This window comes from Anomaloglossus baeobatrachus, chromosome 2 (genome assembly GCF_048569485.1).
Source record: "Anomaloglossus baeobatrachus isolate aAnoBae1 chromosome 2, aAnoBae1.hap1, whole genome shotgun sequence".
Lineage (NCBI taxonomy): Eukaryota > Metazoa > Chordata > Amphibia > Anura > Aromobatidae > Anomaloglossus > Anomaloglossus baeobatrachus.
The window spans coordinates 278,702,564-278,730,291 of NC_134354.1; the positions used below are offsets into that span (position 1 = coordinate 278,702,564).

Consider the following 27,728-nt stretch of genomic DNA (forward strand, 5'->3'; position numbering starts at 1 on the left):
TTAGCTGCCACAGGTCACAGACCGGTGGGTGAGAGACATCGTGTCTCATGTGTACAGGATAGAGTTCTGTTCTCGGCCTCCGGCTCGATTCTTCAGAACTTCCCCACCTACCCACCGAGCCGATGCTCTTCTGCAGGCAGAATGAGTGGTAATTCCTGTTCCTCTTCAGGAACAAGACACAGTTTTTCCTCCAATCTGATTGTGGGGGACCTAAAACTGCTCAACAAGCACGTGAAGGCCAGGCGGTTCCGGAGGGCATCCCTCCGCTCCGTCATTGCCTCAATGTCTCAAGGAGATTTCCTAGCATCAATAGACATCAGGATGCTTATCTCCACGTGCCGATTGCTCCAGAGCACCAACGTTTGCTACGTTTCGTTATTCAAGACGAGCCTCTTCAGTTCGTAACCCTGCCCTTCGGTCTGGCGACAGCCCTACGGAGTTTGAACATGTTCAGGGCAGCAGTGGGAGCAGTCCCGCACTCTCAGGGTCACTCGGTGATCTTTCCTTGGACGGTCGATTTGTCAAGGCATCCTCTCAAGAGGCATGCCAACACAGCCTGAGCGTAGCGCTGGAGACTCTCCAGAGTTTCGGGTGGATCATCAACTTCTCAAGGTTAAATCTGACACCGACCCAATCGCTGACATATCTGGGCACGGAGTGTCACGCTCCCTCAGCGATAGTGAAGCTTCCGCTGGACAAACAGCGTTCACTACAGACGGGGGTGCAGTCTCTCCTTCACGGCCAGTCACACTCCTTAACACGCCTCATGCAGAGGCAGTCAATTTCGCGCAGTTTCATCTGCGTCCACTCCAATGTGGCATTCTTGGCCAATGGGATGGGAAGTCGACGTCCCTAGAAGAAACGTCCCCCTTCTCAGACGGTCAAGGACTCTCCTCAGAGGAGTCCATCCTTCAAATCAATGTGCTGGAAATCAGGGCAGTGTATCTAGCCCTACTAGCCTTCCAGCAGTGGCTGGAAGGAAAGCAGATCCGAATTCAGTCGGACAACTCCACAGCGGTGGCATACATCTACCACCAAGGAGGGACACGCAGTCGGCAAGCCTACCAGGCAATCCGGCGGATTCTGATGTGGGTGGAGGAAAGAGCATCCACCATATCAGCAGTTCACATCCCGGGCGTAGAAAACTGGGAAGCAGACTTCCTCAGTCGCCAGGGCATGGACGCAGGGGAATGGTCCCTTCACCCGGACGTGTTTCAGGAAATCTGCCGCCGCTGGGGGGTGCCGGACGTCGACCTAATGGCGTCTCGGCACAACAACAAGGTCCCGACCTTCATAGCGCGGTCTCGCGATCAAAGAGCTCTGGCGGCAGACGCCTTAGTGCAAGATTGGTCGCAGTTCCGGCTCCCTTATGTGTTTCCACCTCTGGCACTCTTGCCCAGAGTGTTACGCAAGATCAGATCCGATTGCGGCCGCGTCATACTCGTCGCCCCAGACTGGCCGAGGAGGTCGTGGTACCCGGATCTGTGGCATCTCACGGTCGGCCAACCGTGGGCACTACCAGACCGTCCAGACTTACTGTCCCAAGGGCCGTTTTTCCATCGGAATTCTGCGGCCCTGAACCTGACTGTGTGGCCACTGAGTCCTGGATCCTAGCGTCTTCAGGATTACCCCAAGGGGTCGTGGCCACCATGAGGCAGGCTAGGAAGTCCACTTCTGCTAAGATCTACCACAGAACGTGGAAGATTTTCTTATCCTGGTGCTCTGCACAAGGAGTATCCCCCTGGCCATTCGCGTTACCTGTCGTTCTTTCCTTCCTGCAATCTGGGTTGGAAAAGGGCTTGTCGCTCGGCTCCCTTAAAGGGCAAGTCTCGGCACTATCTGTGTTTTTTCAGAAGCGTCTAGCGCGACTTTCTCAGGTGCGCACGTTCCTGCAGGGGGTGTGTCATATCGTACCTCCGTACAGGAGACCGTTAGATCCGTGGGATCTAAACAAGGTCCTTGTTGCTCTCCAGCAGCCGCCTTTCGAGCCCCTGAGGGATGTGTCACTTTCTCGACTCTCACAGAAAGTGGCCTTTCTGGTAGCGGTCACGTCTCTTCGGAGAGTGTCTGAACTAGCAGCGCTGTCATGCAAAGCTTCTTTCCTGGTGTTCCACCAGGACAAGGTAGTGCTGCGTCCCATTCAGGAGTTTCTCCCTAAGGTGGTGTCCTCTTTTCACCTTAATCAGGATATCTCCTTGCCTTCCTTTTATCCGCATGCAGTGCATCGGTATGAAAAGGATCTACATTTGTTGGATCTGGTGAGAGCACTCAGAATCTACATTTCCCGCACGGCGCCCCTGCGCCGCTCGGATGCACTCTTTGTCCTTGTCGCTGGTAAGCGCAAAGGGTCGCAGGCTTCCAAAGCCACCCTGGCTCGATGGATCAAAGAACCGATTCTTGAAGCCTACCGTTCTGCTGGGCTTCCGGTTCCATCAGGGCTGAAGGCCCATTCTCCAGAGCCGTGGGTGCGTCCTGGGCATTACGACACCAGGCTACGGCTCAACAGGTGTGCCAGGCAGCTACCTGGTCGAGTCTGCACACTTTCACCAAACATTATCAGGTGCATACCTATGCTTCGGCGGACGCCAGCCTAGGTAGAAGAGTCCTGCAGGCGGCAGTTGCCTTCCCGTAGGGGAGGGCTGTCTTTGCAGCTCTAACATGAGGTATTTCTTTACCCACCCAGGGACAGCTTTTGGACGTCCCAATCGTCTGGGTCTCCCAATGGAGCGCCGAAGAAGAAGGGAATTTTGTTACTTACCGTAAATTCCTTTTCTTCTAGCTCCTATTGGGAGACCCAGCACCCGCCCTGTTGTCCTTCGGGATTTTTGGTGGTTTTTCGGGTACACATGTTGTTCATGTTGAATGGTTTTCAGTTCTCCGATGTTACTTCGGAGTGAATTTGTTTAAACCAGTTATTGGCTTTCCTCCTTCTTGCTTTTGCACTAAAACTGGTGAGCCAGTGATCCCACTGGGGGTGTATAGCCAGAAGGGGAGGGGCCTTACACTTTTTAGTGTAATGCTTTGTGTGGCCTCCGGAGGGCAGTGCTATACACCCAATCGTCTGGGTCTCCCAATAGGAGCTAGAAGAAAAGGAATTTACGGTAAGTAACAAAATTCCCTTCGTTTCCATCTAAAGATGGTTTTGAAGTCAAAATCAGAACGGTCCCTCTGGAATTATTTACGCTTTTTGTCAATAATATCATGCTCATAGCGATCAACAGACTCATTAAGTTTGCTCTGAAAAGCTGAAACCATTGATTGATCATCCAATTTACTAAGCTTGGCTTCCAGATCTTTAATATTGGTCTTGGTGGTGGCAAGGAGCGTCCGATCATGTTTGATTACTATGTTGGAGCATCTGAGGAGGCCCTGTTCCCAAGCCGGAAAGATGGAAACTCTTAACCCCTGTGGTAGAATACCAGCCCTTAGGTACTCCTCAAGGCTGCATGTATTCCACCATAATCTCACGCCTGTTTTGTGAGCCGCAGTCAAATCTTATGTAAGTATGGAGAACTCATCAGATGCATGGGAGGGCGTACTCCCTGATAAAAACACGCTACCTGATTCCTCGATTGCTGATTCCTGATACCCGAGGGTTAAGAGTTTCCATCTTTCCGGCTTGGGAACCCTCGGTTGCGTTTCAAGACACTTGGGAACAGGGCCTCCTCAGATGCTCCAACATATTAATCATGAAAACGGTACGAGAGAGAAAAATAGTGAATTTAGAAATTATAGGGCATCATCAATTCATTACGAATCGACACCTTGCATACAGAAATGCTATGATATGAAACCTATGACCCGCCCCTAAAACATTGAATGCTGGTCACGCATATGGCGCTCATTTAACTTTGATGCTCAAAGTGGCCGCCGTCAGCTACAATGCACATCTGGACAGCATACTGTATCTTGCTGCACGTTGTGCAATATGGTAGGTGACACGTTTGTACAAGCATCTATGATACGTTGTCTTAGGTCCTGCAATGTTGGTGGAGGGGTCGCATACACCTGCTGTTTCATGTGACCTCACAGAAAAAGTCCAATGTGGTTAGTTCAGGTGAGCGTGGAGGCCACTCCACGCAGCCACCATACCCAATGACATGTAGGAAGGTCTCCATGAGGTATCGCTTCACGTCCGCAGCCTTTTGAGTTTTACATGTTCTAATCATAGCATTTCTGTATGCAAGGTGTCGATTAGTATTGAATTGATGATGCCATACAACTTTGTAATTCACTTTTTTCCTCTATCTCGTTCCATTTTCGAGATAAAAATGCTAACTCCGGAGTTTTTCTTCGGCGCTCCATTGGGAGACCCAGACGATTGGGTGTATAGCACTGCCTCCGGAGGCCACACAAAGCATTACACTAAAAAGTGTAAGGCCCCTCCCCTTCTGGCTATACACCCCCAGTGGGATCACTGGCTGCTCAGTTTTCAAGCTTTGTGCGAAGGAGGTCAGACATCCACGCATAGCTCCACTGTTTAGTCAGCAGTAGCTGCTGACTATGTCGGATGGAAGAAAAGAGGGCCCATACTAGGGCCCCCAGCATGCTCCCTTCTCACCCCAGTATATTGGTGGTGTTTGTTAAGGTTGAGGTACCCATTGTGGGTACGGAGGCTGGAGCCCACATGCTGCTTTCCTTCCACATCCCCCTGAGGGGCTCTGAGGAAGTGGGATCTTACCGGCCCCCAAGCCCTGAGGCCGGGCTCCATCCACAGACCCGTAGAACCTGCTGGATACGGAGCTGGGTACCGTTCAGGGACAAGGCCCTGCAACATTCAGGTACTCTGTGTCCCCGTATGTACAGGCCGCGCACACTCCAGACTTGCTGGGTGTGCTAGTGCGCCGGGGACAGTAGCGCTGCGCGCTGGGGTTACAGTCTCTGCAGTTTCTCTGAGGGACTTTATGTGTTGGGGACTGCCGCGCCGGCCGCCCCTGGAGTGGCGGCGCGGCTGAGACTTGTAGTGCGCCGGGGACTTAGCGCCGACCGTGCTTTTACGACGGCGGCGCTTATAAATCTAGTCCCCGGCTTTTGCGGCCTAGCTCCGCTTCGTTCCCGCCCCCACCCTGTCAATCAGGGCAAGGGAGAGACGCTGTACGATAGTCAGCGCAGAGGGCTGGAGTCTTTTTTACATACTCCAGCCCCCTCACTGAGCACAGTGGGACGCCAGTTCCCGCTCTTTGTCTGCAGCACGCCCAGGGCCCGCCCCTCTCCACAGGACGCCGGCAGCCATTCCTACATGCAATCTGGCTGGAGAACGGACACAGGCTCTGGGAGACCCAGACAAGGGATTTCTGGCGACCACACACCCGCGTTAAGCGGGCGGTAAGCAGCACATTAGTGCTGGCCCCACTAGTGCCACAGTGTTATATTGGTGTATTTTTTTCTCTATACCATATATATCGATATATTGCACTGTAAGGTCGCTTCTTGGCTGTATACCCTATATTGCTCTGAGGAGACGACAACATGTCATCCGCAAAACGCAAGGGTGCCAAGACACAGGCTGTATATGCTGCTTGTGCCGCTTGTGGGGCTGATTTACCGGCAGGTTCCAAAGACCCCCATTGTGTGCAATGTTCGGTCCCTGTGCCACTTCGTCAGCCGGAGTCTATGGTGGTAGTGGCCCAGGCAGAGTCACCGGTGAACCCTGTCCCGGTGACGGGGACAGAGTTTGCAGTTTTTGCTGACAGGATGTCTGTCACTATGACAAAAATCCTAGAGACCTTGCAGGCCAGGCCAGTTACTCAGTCCATGGACACTGCTGCGTCAATGTTCCCAGGTCCCCCTCAGTTGGAGTTAATCCGTGCTTCAGGGGGGTCCCAGGCATCTCAGGCTGAAGGCTCTGACTCAGATGACAGTCCCAGGCAGCCTAAGCGAGCTCGCTGGGAGAGACCCTCCACGTCATCACGTGGATCAGGGTCTCAGCGAGAAGAGTCTCTGCGGGATGAGACAGAGGAGGGTGATCAGGAGTCTAATCCTGAGACCGCTCTCAATCTGGATACTCCTGATGGTGACGCCATGGTAAATGACCTTATAGCGGCCATCAATAGACTGTTGGATATTTCTCCCCCAGCCCCTTCAGCAGAAGAGGCAGCTGCACAGCAGGAGAAGTTCCATTTCAGGTATCCCAAGCGTAAACTGAGTACTTTTCTGGACCACGCTGACTTCAGAGAATCAGTCCAGAAACACCATGCTTATCCAGACAAGCGTTTCTCCAAACGTCTTAAGGATACACGTTATCCCTTTCCCCCTGACGTGGTCAAACGCTGGACCCAGTGTCCAAAGGTGGATCCCCCAATCTCCAGGCTTGCGGCTAGATCCATAGTTGCAGTGGAGGATGGGGCTTCACTTAAGGATGCCAATGACAGACAGATGGACCTTTGGTTGAAATCTGTCTATGAAGCTATCGGCGCGTCGTTTGCTCCAGCATTCGCGGTTGTGTGGGCACTCCAAGCTATTTCAGCTGGTCTGGCACAGGTGGACTCTATCATACGTCCAGCAGTGCCGCAAGTGGAGTCCTTAATTTCGCAAATGTCTGCGTTTGCGACCTATGCTATCAATACTGTCCTGGACTCTACGAGCCGTACCTCAATGGCGTCGGCCAACTCGGTGGTTTTGCGCAGAGCCTTGTGGTTAAAAGAATGGAAAGCGGATTCTGCTTCCAAAAAATGTTTAACCAGCTTGCCACTATCTGTAGACAGACTGTTTGGTGAGCAATTGGCTGAAATCATTAAACAGTCCAAGGGTAAAGACTCCTCCTTACCCCAGCCCAGATCAAGCAAACCTCAACAAAAGAGGTGGCAGTCGAGGTTTCGGTCCTTTCGAGGCTCAGGCAAGGCCCAATTCTCCTCGTCCAAAGGGACTCAGAAGGAGCAAAGGGGCTCAGATTCCTGGCGGACTCACTCACGCCCCAAGAAAGCAACCGGAGGAACCGCTTCCAAGGCGGCTGCCTCATGACTTTCGGCCTCCTCCCTCCGCATCCTCGGTCGGTGGCAGGCTCTCCCGCTTTGGCGACATTTGGCTGCCACAGGTCAAAGACCGGTGGGTAACAGACATTTTGTCTCACGGGTACAGGATAGAGTTCAATTCTCGTCCTCCGCCTCGGTTCTTCAGAACTTCCCCACATCCCGACCGAGCAGATGCCCTTCTGCAGGCGGTGGGCTCTCTAAGAGCAGAAGGAGTGGTGATCCCTGTTCCTCCTCAGGAACAAGGGCAAGGTTTTTACTCCAATCTCTTCGTGGTTCCAAAAAAGGACGGCTCGTTCCGTCCTGTTCTGGACCTAAAGCTGCTCAACAAGCATGTGAACGCCAGGCGGTTCCGGATGGAATCCCTCCGCTCCGTCATTGCCTCAATGTCTCAAGGAGATTTCCTCGCATCAATAGACATCAAAGATGCTTATCTCCACGTGCCGATTGCTACGGAGCACCAACGTTTTCTACGTTTTGTGATAGGAGACGAACATCTCCAGTTCGTAGCTCTGCCATTTGGTCTGGCGACAGCCCCACGGGTTTTCACCAAGGTCATGGCGGCAGTGGTAGCAGTCTTGCACTCCCAGGGACACTCGGTGATCCCTTACTTGGACGATCTACTGGTCAGAGCACCCTCTCAAGAGGCATGCCAACACAGCCTGAATGTTGCGCTGGAGACTCTCCAGACTTTCGGGTGGATCATCAACTTTTCAAAGTCAAATCTGTCACCGACTCAATCACTAACGTATCTTGGCATGGAGTTTCATACTCTCTCAGCGATAGTGAAGCTTCCGCTGGACAAGCAGCGGTCACTACAGACAGGGGTACAGTCTCTCCTTCATGGTCAGTCGCACTCCTTAAGGCGCCTCATGCACTTCCTAGGGAAGATGGTGGCAGCAATGGAGGCAGTCCCGTTTGCACAGTTTCATCTGCGCCCACTTCAATGGGACATTCTCCGCCAATGGGACGGGAAGTCTACTTCCCTGGACAGGAAAGTCTCCCTTTCCCAGACGGCCAAGGACTCTCTGCAATGGTGGCTCCTTCCCAACTCATTATCACAGGGAAGATCATTCCTGCCCCCATCCTGGGCAGTGGTCACGACGGACGCGAGCCTGTCAGGGTGGGGAGCAGTTTTTTCTCCACCACAGGGCTCAAGGGACGTGGACTCAGCAGGAGTCCACCCTTCAGATCAATGTTCTGGAAATCAGGGCAGTGTATCTAGCCCTACTAGCCTTCCAGCAGTGGCTGGAAGGAAAGCAGATCCGAATTCAGTCGGACAACTCCACAGCGGTGGCATACATCAACCACCAGGGAGGGACACGCAGTCGGCAAGCCTTCCAGGAAGTCCGGCGGATTCTATTGTGGGTGGAGGACAGAGCATCCACCATATCAGCGGTTCACATCCCGGGCGTAGAAAACTGGGAAGCAGACTTCCTCAGTCGCCAGGGTATGGACGCAGGGGAATGGTCCCTTCACCCGGACGTGTTTCAGGAAATCTGTCGCCGCTGGGGGGTGCCGGACGTCGACCTAATGGCGTCACGGCACAACAACAAGGTCCCGACGTTCATGGCACGGTCTCGCGATCAAAGAGCTCTGGCGGCAGACGCCTTAGTGCAAGATTGGTCGCAGTTCCGGCTCCCTTATGTGTTCCCACCTCTGGCGCTCTTGCCCAGAGTGCTACGCAAGATCAGATCCGATTGCAGCCGCGTCATACTCGTCGCCCCAGACTGGCCGAGGAGGTCGTGGTACCCGGATCTGTGGCATCTCACGGTCGGCCAACCGTGGGCACTACCAGACCGACCAGACTTACTGTCCCAAGGGCCGTTTTTCCATCGGAATTCTGCGGCCCTGAACCTGACTGTGTGGCCCTTGAGTCCTGGATCCTAGTGTCTTCAGGATTATCCCAAGGAGTCGTTGCCACCATGAGACAGGCTAGGAAGCCCACTTCTGCTAAGATCTACCACAGAACGTGGAGGATTTTCTTATCCTGGTGCTCTGCACAAGGAGTATCCCCCTGGCCATTCGCGTTACCTACTTTTCTTTCCTTCCTGCAATCTGGATTGGAAAAGGGCTTGTCGCTCGGCTCCCTTAAAGGGCAAGTCTCGGCTCTATCCGTGTTTTTTCAGAAGCGTCTAGCACGACTTTCTCAGGTGCGCACGTTCCTGCAGGGGGTTTGTCATATCGTCCCTCCGTACAGACGGCCGTTAGATCCATGGGATCTAAACAGGGTACTAGTGGCTCTTCAGAAAACGCCTTTCGAGCCTCTGAAGGATGTTTCACTTTCACGACTCTCACAGAAAGTGGCCTTTCTGGTAGCGGTCACGTCTCTTCGGAGAGTGTCTGAGCTAGCAGCGCTGTCGTCCAAGGCTCCCTTCCTGGTTTTCCACCAGGACAAGGTAGTGCTGCGTCCCATTCAGGAGTTTCTCCCTAAGGTGGTATCCTCTTTTCATCTTAATCAGGATATTTCCTTACCTTCCTTTTATCCTCATCCACTTCATCGGTATGAAAAGGATTTGCATTTGCTAGATCTGGTGAGAGCACTCAGAATCTACATTTCCCGCACGGCGCCCCTGCGCCGCTCGGATGCACTCTTTGTCCTTGTCGCTGGTAAGCGCAAAGGGTCGCAGGCTTCAAAAGCCACCCTGGCTCGATGGATCAAAGAACCAATTCTTGAAGCCTACCGTTCTGCTGGGCTTCCGGTTCCATCTGGGCTGAAGGCCCACTCTACCAGAGCCGTGGGTGCGTCCTGGGCATTACGACATCAGGCTACGGCTCAACAGGTGTGCCAGGCAGCTACCTGGTCGAGTCTGCACACTTTCACCAAACATTATCAGGTGCATACCTATGCTTCGGCGGACGCCAGCCTAGGTAGAAGAGTCCTGCAGGCGGCAGTTACCTCCCCGTAGGGGAAAGCTGTCTTTGCAGCTCTAACATGAGGTATTTCTTTACCCACCCAGGGACTGCTTTTGGACGTCCCAATCGTCTGGGTCTCCCAATGGAGCGCCGAAGAAGAAGGGAATTTTGTTACTTACCGTAAATTCCTTTTCTTCTAGCTCCTATTGGGAGACCCAGCACCCGCCCTGTTGTCCTTCGGGATTGTTGGTTTTGTTCGGGTACACATGTTGTTCATGTTGAACGGTTTTCAGTTCTCCGATGTTACTTCGGAGTGAATTTGTTTAAACCAGTTATTGGCTTTCCTCCTTCTTGCTTTAGCACTAAAACTGAGCAGCCAGTGATCCCACTGGGGGTGTATAGCCAGAAGGGGAGGGGCCTTACACTTTTTAGTGTAATGCTTTGTGTGGCCTCTGGAGGCAGTGCTATACACCCAATCGTCTGGGTCTCCCAATAGGAGCTAGAAGAAAAGGAATTTACGGTAAGTAACAAAATTCCCTTCTTCACCAGGTGGCGAAATAGGTGGTTTCATTGCGTAGCGCATGGCTACTTTACTATACCTAGACACCACTTTTATGCTTATAGCAGCCGCCATTCTCAAGTTAATGGCGGTGAACAGGATATGGGTGGACACACTGTGTGCGTGAATGTATGTATGTATGTATATATATATATATATATATATATATACAAACACTATGTAATAAACTATGTGGCAAAAAAACCAGTTTTTAACAAAATATCCTAAATAATATTGTGCAGTCTATGAATTTGTTCTAAGAAATAGAATAGCCTCCATCAGATCCTCCTTCATAGATGACCTCAAATCTGACCTGATAATTTTAAGGCTAGAGAACAACCTCTTTACACTAACTTGGGTTGGAGGCAAAAGGCAAAGCCGTAACCACATGGGCAACATCTCTTAACAATTTCCGAGTATAAAGGAATTGCCTCATGCAGTCAGTTTTGATGAACGGTTGAATTTTTCTATTATTTGAGAGCAAGTGAAAAATGTTGCTGAAATATGGTCAATGTGCTTGCTATAGGAGACGGAATTAAATATTTTTCCTTGTGGCAACGCTTTGCCTGCTCCTTGTCCAAATAGTTGTCAAAGTTAAACTCCTCATCTGATGAGGATGAAAATATGGCAGCAGTAGCACTGTCAGGACCCAAGTCCTCTTGCGCCTGGGACTCCTGTAGGCCACTCATGCTAACTGCTACCTCAGTCAGAGCTTCTTTTCCTTTAGTAAGCTGTTGATCATTAAGCAGTAAACGATGACTTGGGTCTACATAAACAGCTGCCAGAAGAGTATTATTTTCCAATAGCTGTGTCTCTCCATTTCATTAAAGCAGAAATGCCATCTGGGATTAAATCTCTTTGGGACAGGCAAAATAGCAAGTTCTTCCACTGCCTTATAAAAATGCCAGGAGTTAAATCCTCGGCTTGTAATTTTTAGTCACAGTAAATGGGTGGTTAAGCAATTCCTTCAATTCAGCCACCTGTGTCCATTGACCTTCATTTAGTGTTACCTGAAGGTTCGCCATATCTATAAGAAACGGTTTTAGTTCAAGCAATCACTCAATCATTAAATAAGTGCTGCCCCACCGTGTGGCTTGATCAACAATTGCCCCTTTCCCAGCACGTCTCTTCAAAATGGAATCAATTTTAGGGGTTCTGGCGGCAATAACCAATTTCCTCACTTTTCCAATCAGATTTCCAGCATTACCCTCTTGCAGACTATGGGGTACTTTGCACGCTGCTACATCGCTAGCGTTCTCGTTAGCGATGTGAAATGCTAGATCGCAAGTGCGATCTTTCGAGATCGCACATGCGTAAAATGACCTATGTGCGATCTCGAAAGATCGCACTTGCGATCTAGCATTTCACATCGCTAACGAGATCGCTAGCGATGTCGCAGCGTGCAAAGTACCCCTATCTCTTATTGCCAGCTGCAGTGTGTGAACAACACAGCGCATGTGATGAATATGAAAGTGTTTTGAAGCAGCTTCAACAAGATCATCTAATTCTAAAGTATAATTTTGCTGTTCTTCTGTTGTAATATCTGTTTGTTCCTCAGTTACATGAACAGCACTGTGGCCTTCCGTCTCAAACATTCTGAATCCTAAATTTTCTTCTAGCTGTTGTTCATTACTCTCATTCATTAGTTTAATTGTACTGATCATGTTTGAAGCATTGTTTTGTGAGGATCCGTTTTTGGGCTCATAAATGGATCCTCACGAAGAATGAGCATGTAGGTTTGTGTATCGTTTTTCTAATCTGCTTTTGCTATTGAAAACAATATCTATTAGCTCAAAAATCTTTCAGGTGATGCGGTTTTTTAAAAAAAACGCTGTGTGTGAAAGTACCCTTATTGGCACTTTACACGCAGCGATATCGCTAGCGAGCATACCCGCCCCCGTCAGTTGTGCGTCACGGGCAAATCGCTGCCCATGGCGCACAACATTGCTAACACCTGTCACACTACTTACCTGCCTAGCGACGTCACTGTGGCCGGCGAACCGCCTCCTTTCTAAGGGGGCGGTTCGTGCGGCGTCACTAAGCGGGCGCCCAATAGAAGCGGAGGGGCGGAGATGAGCGGGACAAACATCCCACCCACCTCCTTTCTTCCTCATTGCAGGCGGCCGCAGGTAAGGTGATGTTCCTCGTTCATGCGGTGTCACACATAGCGATGTGTGCTGCCGCAGGAACGACGAACAACATCATACCTGCAGCAGCAACGATAATCGAGAATGGAACGACGCGTCAACGATTAGGTAAGTAATTTTGATCATTAACGGTCGTTCGTGCGTTTCACACGCAACGACGTCGCTAACGAGGCCGGATGTGCGTCACAAATTCCGTGAACCCAACGACGTCTCGTTAGCGATGTCGTTGCGTGTAAAGCGGCCTTTAGATCAGGCATAGAACAGCCATTTATAGGACATTTCATAACTTTCCCAAATTCCTATGAAAAAATATTCCGCACATTCTGCATTGAATTACTGTACGCAATTCTGGCCAATGCCAGATTTGCCAGTCCCTGTGGTGGGCCGGAGCCTGTAGTGGGCCGCTGTATCTGCAGTCACCGCCATGCTCCTCAACAGTCTGTGCATGCCGGGCACACTAGCTGCAGCAGGACCAGGAGGCAGCGCTGCGCTTTCCCTGCTGTGTGCCCGGCATGCACACACTGCTGAGGAGCTCGCCGGTGCCGGTGACCGCAGATACAGCGGTCCACCACAGGGACCGGCCCATCTTTCAGACGTAAATACATTTGAACAGTGCACCGGGACTGGGCCCCGCCCCTGACGTGCAGCAACGTGATGAGATCAGCATCTTGCTGACATCATCACAGTGCTGCGGGCGCCACACAGGAGACATCAGGGAGCGGTAAGCGCTCCATGGAGGAGCCGAAAATGGCAGGTTTAATTATTGAGGATGAGTGGGGAGGGACTGAGGACACATAATGGGGAACATTTGTGAAGGAACACAGCTTTGTGACAGGCAGAGGGGGAGTGCTGTATTCCGAGGGAGGGGGGAGGCAGGAGTGTGTAGTGATGGGGTAGTGTAATTTGTGTGTGTAAGGGGTGATGGGGGGTGCATTGTATTATGTCTGGGGAGGGGGTAATGGAGGGTGCATTGTATTGTGTGTGGGGCGGAGGGATAATGGGGGCTGCATTGTAGTGTCTGTGTGTGTGTGTGTGTGTGTAGAGGGTGATGGGGGGTGTATTGTATTGTATGTGGGGGGAGGGGTAATGGAGCGTGCATTGTATTGTGTGTGTGAGTGAGGGTAATGGGGGTGCATTGTATTGTGTGTGTGGGTAATGGGGGTGCATTGTATTGTGTGTGGGGAGGGGTAATGGAGGTGCATTGTATTGTGTGTGTGTGTGTGTGTGTGTGTGTGTGTGAGGGTAATGGGGGTGCATTGTATTGTAGGTGTGTGTGTGTGTGAGGAGTGGTAATGGGGGTGCATTGTATTGTGTGTGTGTGTGTGTGTGTGTGTGTGTTGGAGAGTGGTAAGTACTCACATAATGCCATACGGTGCTCACTTAATGCCATATAGTACTCGCATAGTGTCATACAGTACTCACATAGTGCAATACAGTACTTACAATGCCATACAGTACTCACATAATGCCATACAGTACTCAGTGCCATACAGTACTCACATAATGCCATACAGTACTCACATAATGCCATACAGTGTCAAATAATGCCATACAGTACTCACATAGTGCCATACAGTGTCACATAGTGCCATACAGTGTCACATAATGCCATACAGTGCTCACATAGTGCCATACAGTGCTCACATAGTGCCATACAGTACTCACGTAATGCCATACAGTACTCACATAGTGCCATACAGTGTCACATAGTGCCATATAGTGTCACATAGTGCCATACAGTGTCACATAATGCCATACAGTACTCACATATTGCCATACAGTGTCACATAATGCCATACAGTACTCACAGTGCCATACCGTACTCACATGCCATACAGTGTCACATAATGCCATACAGTGCTCACTTAGTGCCATACAGTGCTCACATAATGCCATACAGTACTCACATAATGCCATACAGTACTCACATAGTGCCATACAGTACTCACATAGTGCCATACAGTACTCACATAGTGCCATACAGTGTCACATAGTGCTATACAGTGACACATAGTGCCATACAATGCTCATATAATGCCATACAGTACTCACATATACAAGTGCAGAAATATATCACACATTCACCATGCGAAAAGTGGGCCTGTGCACCCCCAAATGCCTGGACTGAATTTTAGTCCCAGTCCGGCACTGACCCAATTTATTATATATTTTAGGAGTCGGACCATTTTATACCGACTCCGACTCCACAGCCCTGGTTCTAACAGGCCAAGTGTCAGTGTAAAATGGAGAGGTCTTGTGTCCTTCCCTGAGGTTTTCCTGCAGTAGGCAAAGCCACCTGTCTTTTTCTTAAAAGTTTTTTATGGTGGTCTTGCCATAGTTTTTACAGCGTCTCCACCGCTGGCAACTTATAGGCTAAATTGTAAACAAAAAATATCTAGCAGCTTCCTAACAGAAGTCACCTGGAAGGTTAGCACGCTACTATTAGGCTGCTTTCACACTACGTTTTTCTTAACATTTTTTTTAACGCAAAAACGGATCCAGTGCAAATGCATTTTCATTTCAATGCATTTGCAATGGACTCGCGTCAACATGCGTTCACATGCGTTTGCGTGCGTTATAGTGAGGATCCAGCGACTTGCAGTTTTTTAACTTTTTTCAAAACCGCTACTTGTAGCATTTTTGAGCTGCGTCCAAATACTGTTTTTCACTGGATCCTGACTATACTGCACGCAAACGTATGTGAACGCTGGCATGCTGATAGACAGGATCCTGCTTGCTCTACTGAGCATGCCCAGAAACCAGCCTGGCGTGATCAGTCTCTCTCTCTCTCCCCCTCCCTCTCTCTCTCCCACCTCTCTCTCCTGAGAGCGGCGGACGCTCGTAACCAAGGTAAATATCGGGTAACCAAGCAAAGCGCTTCGCTTAGTTACCCGATCTTTACCTTGGTTACGTGTGCAGGGAGCAGGCAGCCCGGCTCCTAGCAGCTGCGGACGCTGGTAACCAAGGTAAATATCGGGTATCCAAGCAAAGCACTTCGCTTAGTTACCCGATGTTTACCTTGGTTACCAGCGTCCGCAGCTGTCAGATGCCGGCTCCCAGTCTATCACGTTCAGTTCCCCCCCTCCCGATCATATGACTCCAATGCCCGCCCATAAACTTCAAGTGACAGGATCCTGCAAAATAACACATGCGTTTGCATGTGTTTTTCTTTGTAAAAACAGGATCCACTTTTACAACAAAAAAACGTTCTAGACGCATGTTAAAAAAACGTAGTGTGAAAGCAGCCTTAGAAGTTTCTCAGTTTCCAAACAGAAGCGATTAAAAAGTAAGTTACAAATGCTGAACTTGCGCACGCAATGTTGTTTTTACATTGCTGTGCATTATTTCTTTTTTGCTGAGCATTTTCACCTGAAAGACATGCACACATCTATCCTGTGCTCTACCCTGAGCACCTACATCTGGGTTACGTTCCAAATCCCCTTAAAAAATTGATTCATACAAAACCCCTGATTGAGCCATTTATTATAATGCGGCAGATGGTGTCACTTTGGACTCCCTCAGGCCTCTATATCATTAGTGTGACCTCTTTTTACTGTATTTTTGCATGCACCTAAAATAGATGGGAAAACACCTGGAAACAGAGACCAGACAGTCCAAATTGATTACCAGTCTTATTATAGTGATTTGTTCTGTCTGGGGTTTTATATGAATCGCATTTTTTGGGGGGATTAAGACAGTCCGATGTAAGCGCTCAGCAGGGAGCACAGTATGTATACCGTAAATATGGACTAAGCCTTATACTGATATTTATTCCAAAACTGTGGGTTTCCACTTTACTGGTAGTCCAAAGTCTGCATAAAAGCAATATAAACTCCACTCCCCCAAAAAATAAATAAAAAATTATTCTGTAGAATTGTGCTCCCAAATGCCCAACTCCCATCTGATCTTCCCAATGAGCCTAATCCACCATTAACTCCATATTTCTGCCATAAAGAACCCACCTGACTATATACATGATGCATGTTTCTAAAAGCACAAGCTGGGCACAATGTATGGGTAGTAAGCTGGCATATATGCAATTATATCTCTGAAATGTCACATCATGAGTAGTGATGGGTGGACCCGAACTGTAAAGTTCGGGGTCCGTACCGGATACCTAGTGTCCGTGCACAGACCCCGAACAATGACTTCTCAGGGAAATCTGTGTAGCTGTTCAAGTTCAGCTACCCAAATAATGATAGAAATTTAAAAAAGAAAATCAAAATAAGGAATAAAGCAGGAGCGTTATACTTACCCACTTTCCCCACAGCTGTCACAGTGCTTCTGGGTCTGCTCATTAGCCCTCAGACATAGCCACTGCTTCCACCACGCGTCTCTGATTGGTTGCAGTCAGACTGCGCCAACACCCTGTGTGACAGCGTCTGGTCGGTTGGAATCCTACACGCTGTCTGCTTTGTGTTTGCTAAGAAATGCAGATTTGTGCTGAAATTATACACCAAATTCCTGCACCAAATGTCCACCTCCTGGCAAAAAAGTCACTTCAAAACTGCATCGCATTGTTTAGATATATATCTATATATTATAAAAAAAAATAGGTATTTGATTCTTCCCAGCCTAAAAATAGCAGCCCACAAATGCCCCAGAGGTGGCACATGTATTAGATGCGCCAAATCTGGCTCTGTACTTTTCTCTTCCCATAGCCCTGGTGCGGTGGACATCTATAATAAATGGGGTTGATGCTAGTTGTGACTTGCCATCTGGCATCAAGCTTTTGTATTAGTAGAAATATTAAACATTTTCTTTCCGCCTTCTAACTCACATCCAGTTGAGCAAGGCAGGGACTGGGGTACCACGGCGATCTCCCGCTCCTGTCTTCATCTCACGGAGCGCTTACCTTTCCCCTCCTAGCTGCTGCGTCCTCACCACCTCCATGGCTTTGCGTTGCCTTTAGCAGTGTGATGAGATTGCAAAGTGATAATCTCATCACACTGCTGAACATTGGGCCACGAGATGGCACAATGCTCTGCTCCACTGACCTTGCCTCCTCCACATGGCTAATTTGCATGTGATGCCCCTGAAGTGCTTTGCATACAAATTAGCCACTGTAGTGACCAAAGCAAAATGGCCGGGCCCCTCTACTGTGACGAGGGTCCTGTAAAGAGGGGAGCCTGCGGCTTAATAAAACTAAGGAATTACCCCAGTCCCCCCTCTTCACCATATACCAGTCATGGTTGTCATGCCCTGGTTTTGAGGTACTGTGAAAAACTCCAGCTGTGACCACACATAAACTCAATGACGTCACAGCTACGGCTCAGTCAGTCTCTGCCTGCAGCCACAACGGGCGGTCATGTTTTGTGCCTGTTCGCTATGACTTCAGGATGTAGCAGAGCTTTGTCAGACCTGTGTGTTTTGGGAATTAATAAAGGGGTGAAAGAGTGGTGTTTAATCTTTTATTTCAAATAAAGGATTTTTTCTACAGGATTAGTAATGGGGGGAGGAGGGTCTCATAGACCCTACTCATTACTATTCTAGAGCTTATTGGCATCTGTGAGCTGTCATTAACCCTTTTATATTAACCGAATTGCCACATCACCAGGGCAATCTGGATGAGCCTGGATTGTCCCATCTAATGGATGTTACATTTCTGTGTGGCTGCAGGCTGCTATTTTTGGGCTAGGGGGCCCAATAACCATGGGTCTCCCAAGCTTAATAACACCAGCCCGCAGCTGTCGGCTTTATCTTGGTGAGTATCAAAATTGAGGTGGAAGGGGGCTGCATGCCGGTTTTAATTTATTTAAATAATTAAAAAAAAAAACAACAACCCGCCTAGGGTCCCTCTTATTTTGATAACACAGCCAAGATAAGCACACGGCTGGGGGCTGCAGCCTGTAGCCTTATGCTTTATCTGTGCTGGGTGTTATAATATGGGGGAACCCTACGCATGACAGCGCGATCAAAATGGTTAACAGGCGCAAGTCACCCTCACTTGTTAGCTACACATGTGGACTGATCTGATTAGAACATGTCGACTGATCCCCGTGTCAAAGGGAGGGAGGCAACCTACGATGTCTATTTACATCCTAGGTCGTTAAGGGGCTTTCCAATGAACAATGTCAATTTTAAAATTTTATTTAAATCTGTGGATCTTGGCATAGTAAATTCCATAATTGGATATTTAAAAAAAAATTCCTGTACTGAGATTATTATGATTTCCTACTATGCTGTGTAATGGATGTGTCTGACTGAGCAGGGATATGGTCTGATCATACCACAGCTCCTGAGCAGGGGAGGACAGAAATCAAGAGTATTCAGACAGCACAACAGAGGATCATAGCTGATTCTGTTTGTGATGCAAACCATTTCCCTGTGTGGAGTGGGGTTTGTTTTTTTTGTTTTGTTTTTTTTTCTTTCTTTTTACATAAAATCGCAAATATTTTTTTTTTATGCTGTAATGTCTGTATACATTAAGTTATAATTAAGTTATAAGTTCCTCCCTGGTCCAGGAGATGTGGTATGATCAGATTTTGTCAGTGTACGGTCAGACACAGCCATTACACAGTACATGGCAGGGACACATTTATGAGATTACCTCAACACAGGAACATTTTATTTATTTATTTGTAAAACACATTCAACTGTGGAACTTATTATTCCTAGATTTATTGATTAAAATGAACTTTGTTCGTGAGAAAACCTCTTTTTAAAGGCATCAGTCAGTAGGTTTTTGCAATGTAAGCTGAAGACAGCACGCTGCAAGGGTTACAGCATAGAATTCAAGGATTCGTGTCTTGTCATGTTCCGTCCCATTGTTTATTTGCTTAAGGCCCCGTTACACGGGACGATATATCGTGCGATTGCAAAAGCGATCGCAACCGTCATTTGTGCGTCATGGGCAATTAGTTGCCCGTAGCGCACAAAGTCGGTAACACTCGTCACACGTACTTACCTCCCGGACAACGTGTCTGTGGGCGGCGAACATCCTCTTTCTGATGGGGGAGGGACGTTCGGCGTCACAGCGACGTCACACAGCGGCCGGCTAATAGAAGCGGAGGGGCAGAGATGAGCGGGACATAACATCCCACTCACCTCCTTCCTTCCGCATAGCCGGCGAGACGCAGGTAAGGAGATGTTCGTCGTTCCCGGGGTGTCTCACGTAGCGATGTGTGCTGCCTCGGGAACGATGAACAAATGACGCACAGAAGGAGGGACGATATGAAAATGAACAACGTGTCAACGAGCAACGATAAGGTGAGTATTTTTGCTCGTTCACAGTCGTTCGGTGGTGTCACACGCTACGATATCTCTAAAGATGTCGAATGTGCGTCACGAATTTTGTGACCCCCAACGACATATCGTTAGATATATCGTCCCGTATAACGGGGCCTTTAAACATCAGGATTGATTGTTGCTCGGACCACACTGTCATGCACGTGGCAGTCTGCACTTCCCCTCTTCTGACTGAGCATTGACTTTCAAGATGTCAATCTGTATAGAGTCTGGTATGGGCGGGGGCAGCTTTCTCAGCTCAGCTACATGGCTAAATCTAAAATTTGCACCCAATAATCTAATTGGTATATTGTTGGATTCAGGGTGTCTGCTATCTCATCTGAGAGCAGCATGATGTAGACAAAAAGCTGCTGACAGATTTTAATTGGGGTCCTGGTGCTGAGACCCCCACAGATCACGAATACTGCACAGTGGAACTATTCACTACTCTCCTCATAGACTGACGACTGCTTCCCTAGAATCCTCTTCAGTCTGGGAGGAGAGACTGAGACTGTTCCTCAGTTTTAGTGATCACTGGAGGTCTCTGTACCACAACCCAAAGCAAACATGACTTCCCTGTGGTTGCCCTTTTAAAGGGATTGTTTGTGCCATGTCCCCTAAGTTATGGTGTTGTTTTGGTAAAGTTTGGGTAACTCAAAGATTCCTTTTATTAATTTGGGACTTAAAACCTTTTATGCTTATGACCAACTCTACAGCCTTCTGTGCTGGAGCTAGATAATGCACATTCTGCCCATCTGTTCTATACTGGTTTTCACTGAATGTCATATCTGATAATGAGTGTTATGCCACTTACATACAATGTTAATTTGTTCTTATGTTTCCTAAATTTAGTACGACCGACCCTTTGAGGATGATATTGTTGTGAGCATGGAAGATCTGGCTTATGACACCCCCAGAGGTAAGCAAAGTTTTTGTGCTTTAAAAAAAATAAATAAATGAAAAAAAGTTTTATTTTGGGGGGGTCCAATTTCATCTTTACCATTTTTCACTATGTTTATAATTGATGCAACATTTATTGATATGTAATAACATTATAGGATTGCATTTTAAAGGGAACCTGTCACCAGAACGTTCGCTATTAAACTAAAAGAATCCTCTTCTGCAGCTCCTGGGCTGCATTCTAGAAAGGTTCATCTTGCTACTGGCCCCCCTTTCAGACCTAATAACAACTTTATAAAATATTACCTTTTGCTATGGTAATGAGGTTTGCTGGCCCCGTGGGCGGGCTGTATTTTACCTGTTATCCCACCTCCTGCCACTGTTTGCCGTCCCCCAGTGTTCATTTACATAGATGAGGCCGCCGCCCTCATGTTCCGCACAGTACTCCTGGAGTCTCACGCATGCGCAGCAGGACTGAGCACTGTTTTCAAATCGCGAGCGCCGTTGATGTTATTGCGCAGGCTCGAGATTATAGGTGGGTACTTGGATGACGCTGGTGATGACATTCACAGCGCCGCCCATAATCTCGCGCCTGCACAATAACATCACCGGCGCTCGCGATTTGAAAACAGTGCTCAGTCCCGCGATAGTGCCACTGCGCATGCGCGAGACTCCAGGAGCACTGTGCGGAACATGAGGGCGGCGGCCTCATCTGTGGAAATGAACACTGGGGGACGGCAAACAGCAGCAGGAGGGGGGATAACAGACAAAATACAACCCACCCACGGGGCCAGCAAACTTCATTACCATAGCAAAAAGGTAATTTCTCTATCGCTTTCATTGGGGGACACAGGACCATGGGTGTATGCTGCTGTGACTAGGAGGCTGACACTAAGTAGAGATAAAAAAAAGTTAGCTCCTCCCTAGCAGTGTACACCCTGAGCCGGAGGCGGATCTATGCCAGTTTTTTGCAGTGTCGTAGGAGGCTGAATTGGGCCCATATCTCTGTGGGCCAACCTCAGCCTAGGCTATTCCTATTCGTTTTTTTTGTGCTATACGGCGCCGCTCAGCCTTCTCATCTTTCTAGGTTTTCTTTGTCGCTCCATTGGGAGACCCAGACAATTGACAATTGGGTGTATAGGCTATGCCTCCGGAGGCCGCACAAAGTATTACACTTAAAAGTGTTAAGCCCCTCCCCTTCTGCCTATACACCCCCCGTGCTCCCACGGGCTCCTCAGTTTTTTGCTTTGTGCGAAGGAGGTCAGACACGCACGCACAGCTCCACAGATTGGTCAGCAGCAGCTGCTGACTATATCGGATGGAAGAAAAGTGGGCCCATATAGGGCCCCCAGCATGCTCCCTTCTCACCCCACTCTTGTCGGCGGTGTAGTTAAGGTTGAGGTATCCATTGCGGGTACGGAGGCTGGAGCCCACATGCTGCTTTCCTTCCCCATCCCCCTCAGGGCTCTGGTGAAGTGGGATCCTATCGGTCTCCAGGCACTGAGACCGTGCTTCATCCACAACTCCTGGGAGACTGCTGGATAGGAGCCGGGTATCGTTCAGGGACATGGCCCTGCTACTTGGAGGTACTCTGTGTCCCCGTGGGGACCGCGCACAGCAACACTCCAGCATTGCTGGGTGTGCTAGTGCACCGGGGACCGCGGCGCTGACCGGGTTAATATGTGCCATTACACACTCAGCGCTGCTGAGTGTGTTTATGTATAGGGACTGCCGCACTAACCGCCGCTGCCAGGGAAACACTGCGGCGCGGCTGGGACTTGTAGTGCGCCGGGGACTTTCGCGCCGGCCGCGCTTTTACAGCGGCCGCGTTTATTACTAGAGTCCCCGGCTTTTTGCGGCCTAGTTTCCTTTCCTCCCGCCCACAGCCCTGACAGGCAGGGGAAGGGCGGGACGCTGCACAGAACGAGCAGCACTGAGGGCTGGAGCATGCTTTGCATACTCCACTCCCCTCACTGTGCACAGTGCAGGCACCAGCTCCCGCACTTTCTGAGCCACGCCCACGGCTCCCACCTCTCCTCAGGACGCCGGCAGCCATTCCTGTCAGCTCCTTGGACGCTACAGAGGGGGACAAAGTCTGGGAGACTCAGGCAGGGACTCTGGTGGCCTCACAACCGCTTTAAGCGGGTGGTAAGCAGCACCTGTGGTGCTAGCCCCATTGTGCAGTAGTGTAACATTATATGTTTATGGTATACATATTTTACACTGTATGGTGCACAGTTGATTTCTGGCTATATACCCTATTGTGTTACTCAGGGAAGATAATAGCATGGCGCCCACGAAAGGCAGGGGTGCCAAAACACAGGCTTATTATGCTGCCTGCGCCGCATGTATGACCCCGCTACCGGCAGGTTCCACTGACCCTCATTGTGTGCACTGTTCGGCCCCTGTGGCACTTACTCAGCTAGAGCCTCTGCTAAGGGGGGCCCAGGGGGAGCCACCTGCTGACACTGTTCAGGTGACGGGGACAGAGTTTGCAAAACTCTCTGAGACTATGGCTAAGATACTAGAAGCCTTGCAGTCCAGGCCGGTATCTCAGCACAGGGACTCTGTTGAATCTTTGTCCCCTGGCCCACCTCAGTTGGACCAACAATGTCCTCCTGGGGTGTCTCATGGATCCCAGGCTGAGGGTTCTGACACAGACCCCGGCCCCAGACCGACTAAGCGAGCTCGCTTGACAATTCCCTTGACATCCTCATATTGTTCAGGGTCTCAGCGGGGGGAATCTCTAGTTGATGATGCGGACACAGCTGATCAGGATTCTGATCCTGAGGCCGCTCTCAATCTTGATACTCCGGACGGGGACGCCATAGTGAACGACCTTATTGCGTCCATCAATCGTATGTTGGATATTTCTCCCTCAGCTCCTCCGGTGGAGGAGTCAGCTTCACAGCAGGAGAAATTCCGTTTCAGGTTTCCCAAGCGTACACCGAGTATGTTTCTGGACCACTCTGATTTCAGAGAGGCAGTCCAGAATCACCATGCTTGTCCAGATAAGCGTTTTTCTAAGCGCCTTAAGGATACACGTTATCCCTTTCCCCCTGACGTGGTCAAAAGTTGGACTCAGTGTCCCAAAGTGGATCCTCCAATCTCCAGACTGGCAGCTAGATCCATACTTGCAGTGGAAGACGGGGCTTCACTCAAAGATGCCACTGACAGGCAGATGGAGCTCTGGTTGAAATCCATCTATGAAGCTATCGGCGCTTCTTTTGCCCCAGCATTCGCAGCCGTATGGGCGCTGCAAGCTATCTCAGCAGGTCAAGCGCAAATCGACGCACCCACACGCACGTCCGCGCCACAGGTGGCGTCCATAACCACACAGACTTCGGCATTTGCGTCTTACGCTATTAATGCTGTTCTGGACTCTGCGAGCCGTACGGCGGTTGCAGCCGCCAATTCGGTGGTACTCCGCAGGGCCTTGTGGCTACGGGAATGGAAGGCAGATTCTGTTTCCAAAAAGCGCTTAACCAGTTTGCCAATTTCTGCCAACCGATTGTTTGGCGAGCGTTTGGATGAAATCATCAAACAATCCAAGGGAAAGGATACATCCTTACCCCAGCCCAAACCGAAAATACCCCAACAGAGGAGGGGGCAGTCGAGTTTTCGGTCCTTTCGGGGCGTGGGCAGGTCCCAATTCTCCTCGTCCACAAGGCCTCAGAAAGATCAAAGGAACTCTGATGCATGGCGGTCTAAGTCACGTCCTAAAAAGGCCACCGGAGGTGCCGCTACCAAAGCGGTTTCCTCATGACTTTCGGCCTCCCCACTCCGCATCTTCGGTCGGTGGCAGGCTCTCCCGCTTTTGCGACACCTGGCTGCCACGGGTAAAAGACCGTTGGGTGAGAGACATTCTGTCTCACGGTTACAAGATAGAGTTCACCTCTCGTCCCCCGACTCAATTCTTCAGGTCATCCCCGCCTCCCGAGCGAGCCGAGGCTCTTCTGCAGGCGCTGGGCACTCTGAAGGCAGAAGGAGTGGTGGTCCCTGTTCCTATTCAGCAACAGGGTCACGGTTTTTACTCCAACTTGTTTGTGGTCCCAAAGAAGGACGGGTCTTTCCGTCCTGTCCTGGACCTGAAACTTCTCAACAAACACGTAAAGACCAGGCGGTTCCGGATGGAATCCCTCCGCTCCGTCATCGCCTCAATGTCCCAAGGAGATTTCCTTGCATCGATCGATATCAAGGATGCATATCTCCACGTACCGATTGCTCCAGAGCACCAGCGCTTCTTGCGCTTCGCCATAGAAAACGAACACCTGCAGTTCGTGGCACTGCCGTTCGGCCTGGCAACAGCCCCACGGGTTTTCACCAAGGTGATGGCTACTGTAGTAGCGGTCCTCCACTCTCAGGGTCACTCGGTGATCCCGTACTTGGACGATCTGTTGATCAAGGCACCCTCTCTAGAGGCATGCCAACACAGCCTCGACGCTACCCTGGAGACTCTCCAGAGTTTCGGGTGGATCATCAATTTTCCAAAGTCAAATCTGACACCGGCCCAATCGCTGACATATCTTGGCATGGAGTTTCATACCCTCTCAGCGATAGTGAAGCTTCCACTGATCAAGCAGCGGTCACTACAGACAGGGGTACAATCTCTCCTTCAAGGCCAGTCACACCTCTTGAGGCGCCTCATGCACTTCCTGGGGAAGATGGTGGCAGCAATGGAGGCAGTTCCGTTCGCGCAGTTTCACCTGCGTCCACTTCAATGGGACATCCTACGCAAATGGGACAGGAAGCCGACGTCCCTCGACAGGAACGTCTCCCTCTCTCAGGCGACCAAAGCTTCCCTTCGGTGGTGGCTTCTTCCCACTTCATTATCGAAGGGGAAATCCTTCCTACCCCCATCCTGGGAAGTGGTCACGACGGACGCGAGTCTGTCAGGGTGGGGAGCGGTTTTTCTCCACCACAGGGCTCAGGGTACGTGGACCCAGCAAGAGTCCTCGCTTCAGATCAATGTTCTGGAAATACGGGCAGTGTATCTTGCCCTGAAGGCGTTCCAGCAGTGGCTGGAAGGCAAGCAGATCAGAATTCAGTCGGACAATTCCACAGCGGTGGCATACATCAATCACCAAGGCGGCACACGCAGTCGGCAAGCCTTCCAGGAAGTCCGGCGGATTTTGATGTGGGTGGAAGCCACGGCCTCCACCATCTCTGCAGTTCACATTCCAGGCGTGGAAAACTGGGAAGCAGACTATCTCAGTCGCCAGGGCATGGACACAGGGGAATGGTCCCTTCACCCGGACGTGTTTCAGGAGATCTGTTGCCGCTGGGGGGTGCCGGACGTCGACCTCATGGCGTCCCGGCACAACAACAAGGTACCGGTGTTCATGGCACGGTCTCAAGATCCCAGAGCTCTAGCGGCAGACGCCTTAGTTCAGGATTGGTCGCAGTTTCAGCTCCCTTATGTGTTTCCTCCGCTGGCACTGTTGCCCAGAGTGTTACGCAAGATCAGGGCCGACTGCCGCCGCGTCATCCTCGTCGCTCCAGACTGGCCGAGGCGGTCGTGGTACCCGGATCTGTGGCATCTCACGGTCGGCCAACCGTGGGCACTACCAGACCGACCAGACTTGCTATCTCAAGGGCCGTTTTTCCATCTGAATTCTGCGGCCCTCAACCTGACTGTGTGGCCATTGAGTCCTGGATCCTAGCGTCTTCAGGGTTATCTCAAGACGTCATTGCCACTATGAGACAGGCTAGGAAACCAACGTCCGCCAAGATCTACCACAGGACGTGGAAAATTTTCCTGTCGTGGTGCTCTGCTCAGGGTTTTTCTCCCTGGCCTTTTGCCTTGCCCACTTTTCTGTCCTTCCTTCAATCTGGACTGGAAAAGGGTTTGTCGCTCGGCTCCCTTAAGGGACAAGTCTCAGTGCTCTCTGTGTTTTTCCAGAAGCGCCTAGCCAGACTTCCACAGGTACGCACGTTCCTGCAGGGGGTTTGTCACATCGTTCCTCCTTACAAGCGGCCGTTAGAACCCTGGGATCTGAACAGGGTGCTGCTGGTTCTTCAGAAACCACCATTCGAGCCAATGAGAGATATTTCTCTCTCACGCCTTTCGCAGAAAGTGGTTTTTCTAGTAGCAGTCACTTCACTTCGGAGAGTGTCTGAGCTAGCAGCGCTGTCATGCAAAGCTCCTTTCCTGGTTTTTCACCAGGACAAGGTGGTTCTGCGTCCGGTTCCGGAATTTCTCCCTAAGGTGGTATCCCCCTTTCATCTCAATCAGGATATCTCCTTACCTTCTTTTTGTCCTCATCCAGTTCACCAATGTGAAAAGGATTTGCACTTGTTAGATCTGGTGAGAGCACTCAGACTCTACATTTCTCGTACGGCGCCCCTGCGCCGCTCGGATGCACTCTTTGTCCTTGTCGCTGGCCAGCGTAAAGGGTCACAGGCTTCCAAATCAACCTTGGCTCGGTGGATCAAGGAGCCAATTCTCGAAGCCTACCGTTCGGCTGGGCTTCCGGTTCCCTCAGGGCTGAAGGCCCATTCTACCAGAGCCGTGGGCGCGTCCTGGGCTTTGAGGCACCAGGCTACGGCTCAGCAGGTGTAAATAATTCACAAGTTTTGCCTACTGTAACATACTTCCACCACCGAGGTGGTAAAGCTTCTATTACAATTAAATCACACAAAAATCTGTTATGGGTATACAGATATTAAAGAAGCTCAAAGAAGCCAATAATAATAAAAATACTTTTTATTTATTATTTATTAAAAATACATATATGAAAAAACTCCACTATATAGTACCCAAGGACTAGGTTAACAGGTCAGAAGGTTTAATTAATAGTCCCACATTAACATATGGATTCAAGGCTTCATAGTGCCCTATAGTTGATTATATATAAGGCTAAAATAAAATTCAGACCTCCGTTTTCCCAAATGCAGAACCAATTGCATAAACCATAATCATAGCAGCATACTGTGTGGTGACCAATAGCTGGGTGCAAAGTACCAAATACCAATTCTCTAGGTCACTAAGGGATTCTCAGTTAGCATTAATGTGTATCCTGCTATGTGGGCATACAACCGGAGCACCATTCCAATAAGGTTACCCCATAA

The 27,728-nt window shown here is 49.9% G+C and overlaps 1 protein-coding gene across 2 annotated transcripts in view; it reads left to right on the plus strand.

Moving 5' to 3' along the window:
* The window catches only part of LOC142289850 (uncharacterized), a 135,391-nt gene that overhangs the window by 22,273 nt on the left and 85,390 nt on the right, over positions 1-27,728 (plus strand). For both annotated transcript variants that reach the window (XM_075333795.1, XM_075333796.1), the window contains exon 3: positions 20,610-20,676. In XM_075333795.1, the coding sequence (XP_075189910.1) occupies positions 20,610-20,676 (67 nt within the window). The remainder of the gene's footprint in view (positions 1-20,609; positions 20,677-27,728) is intronic.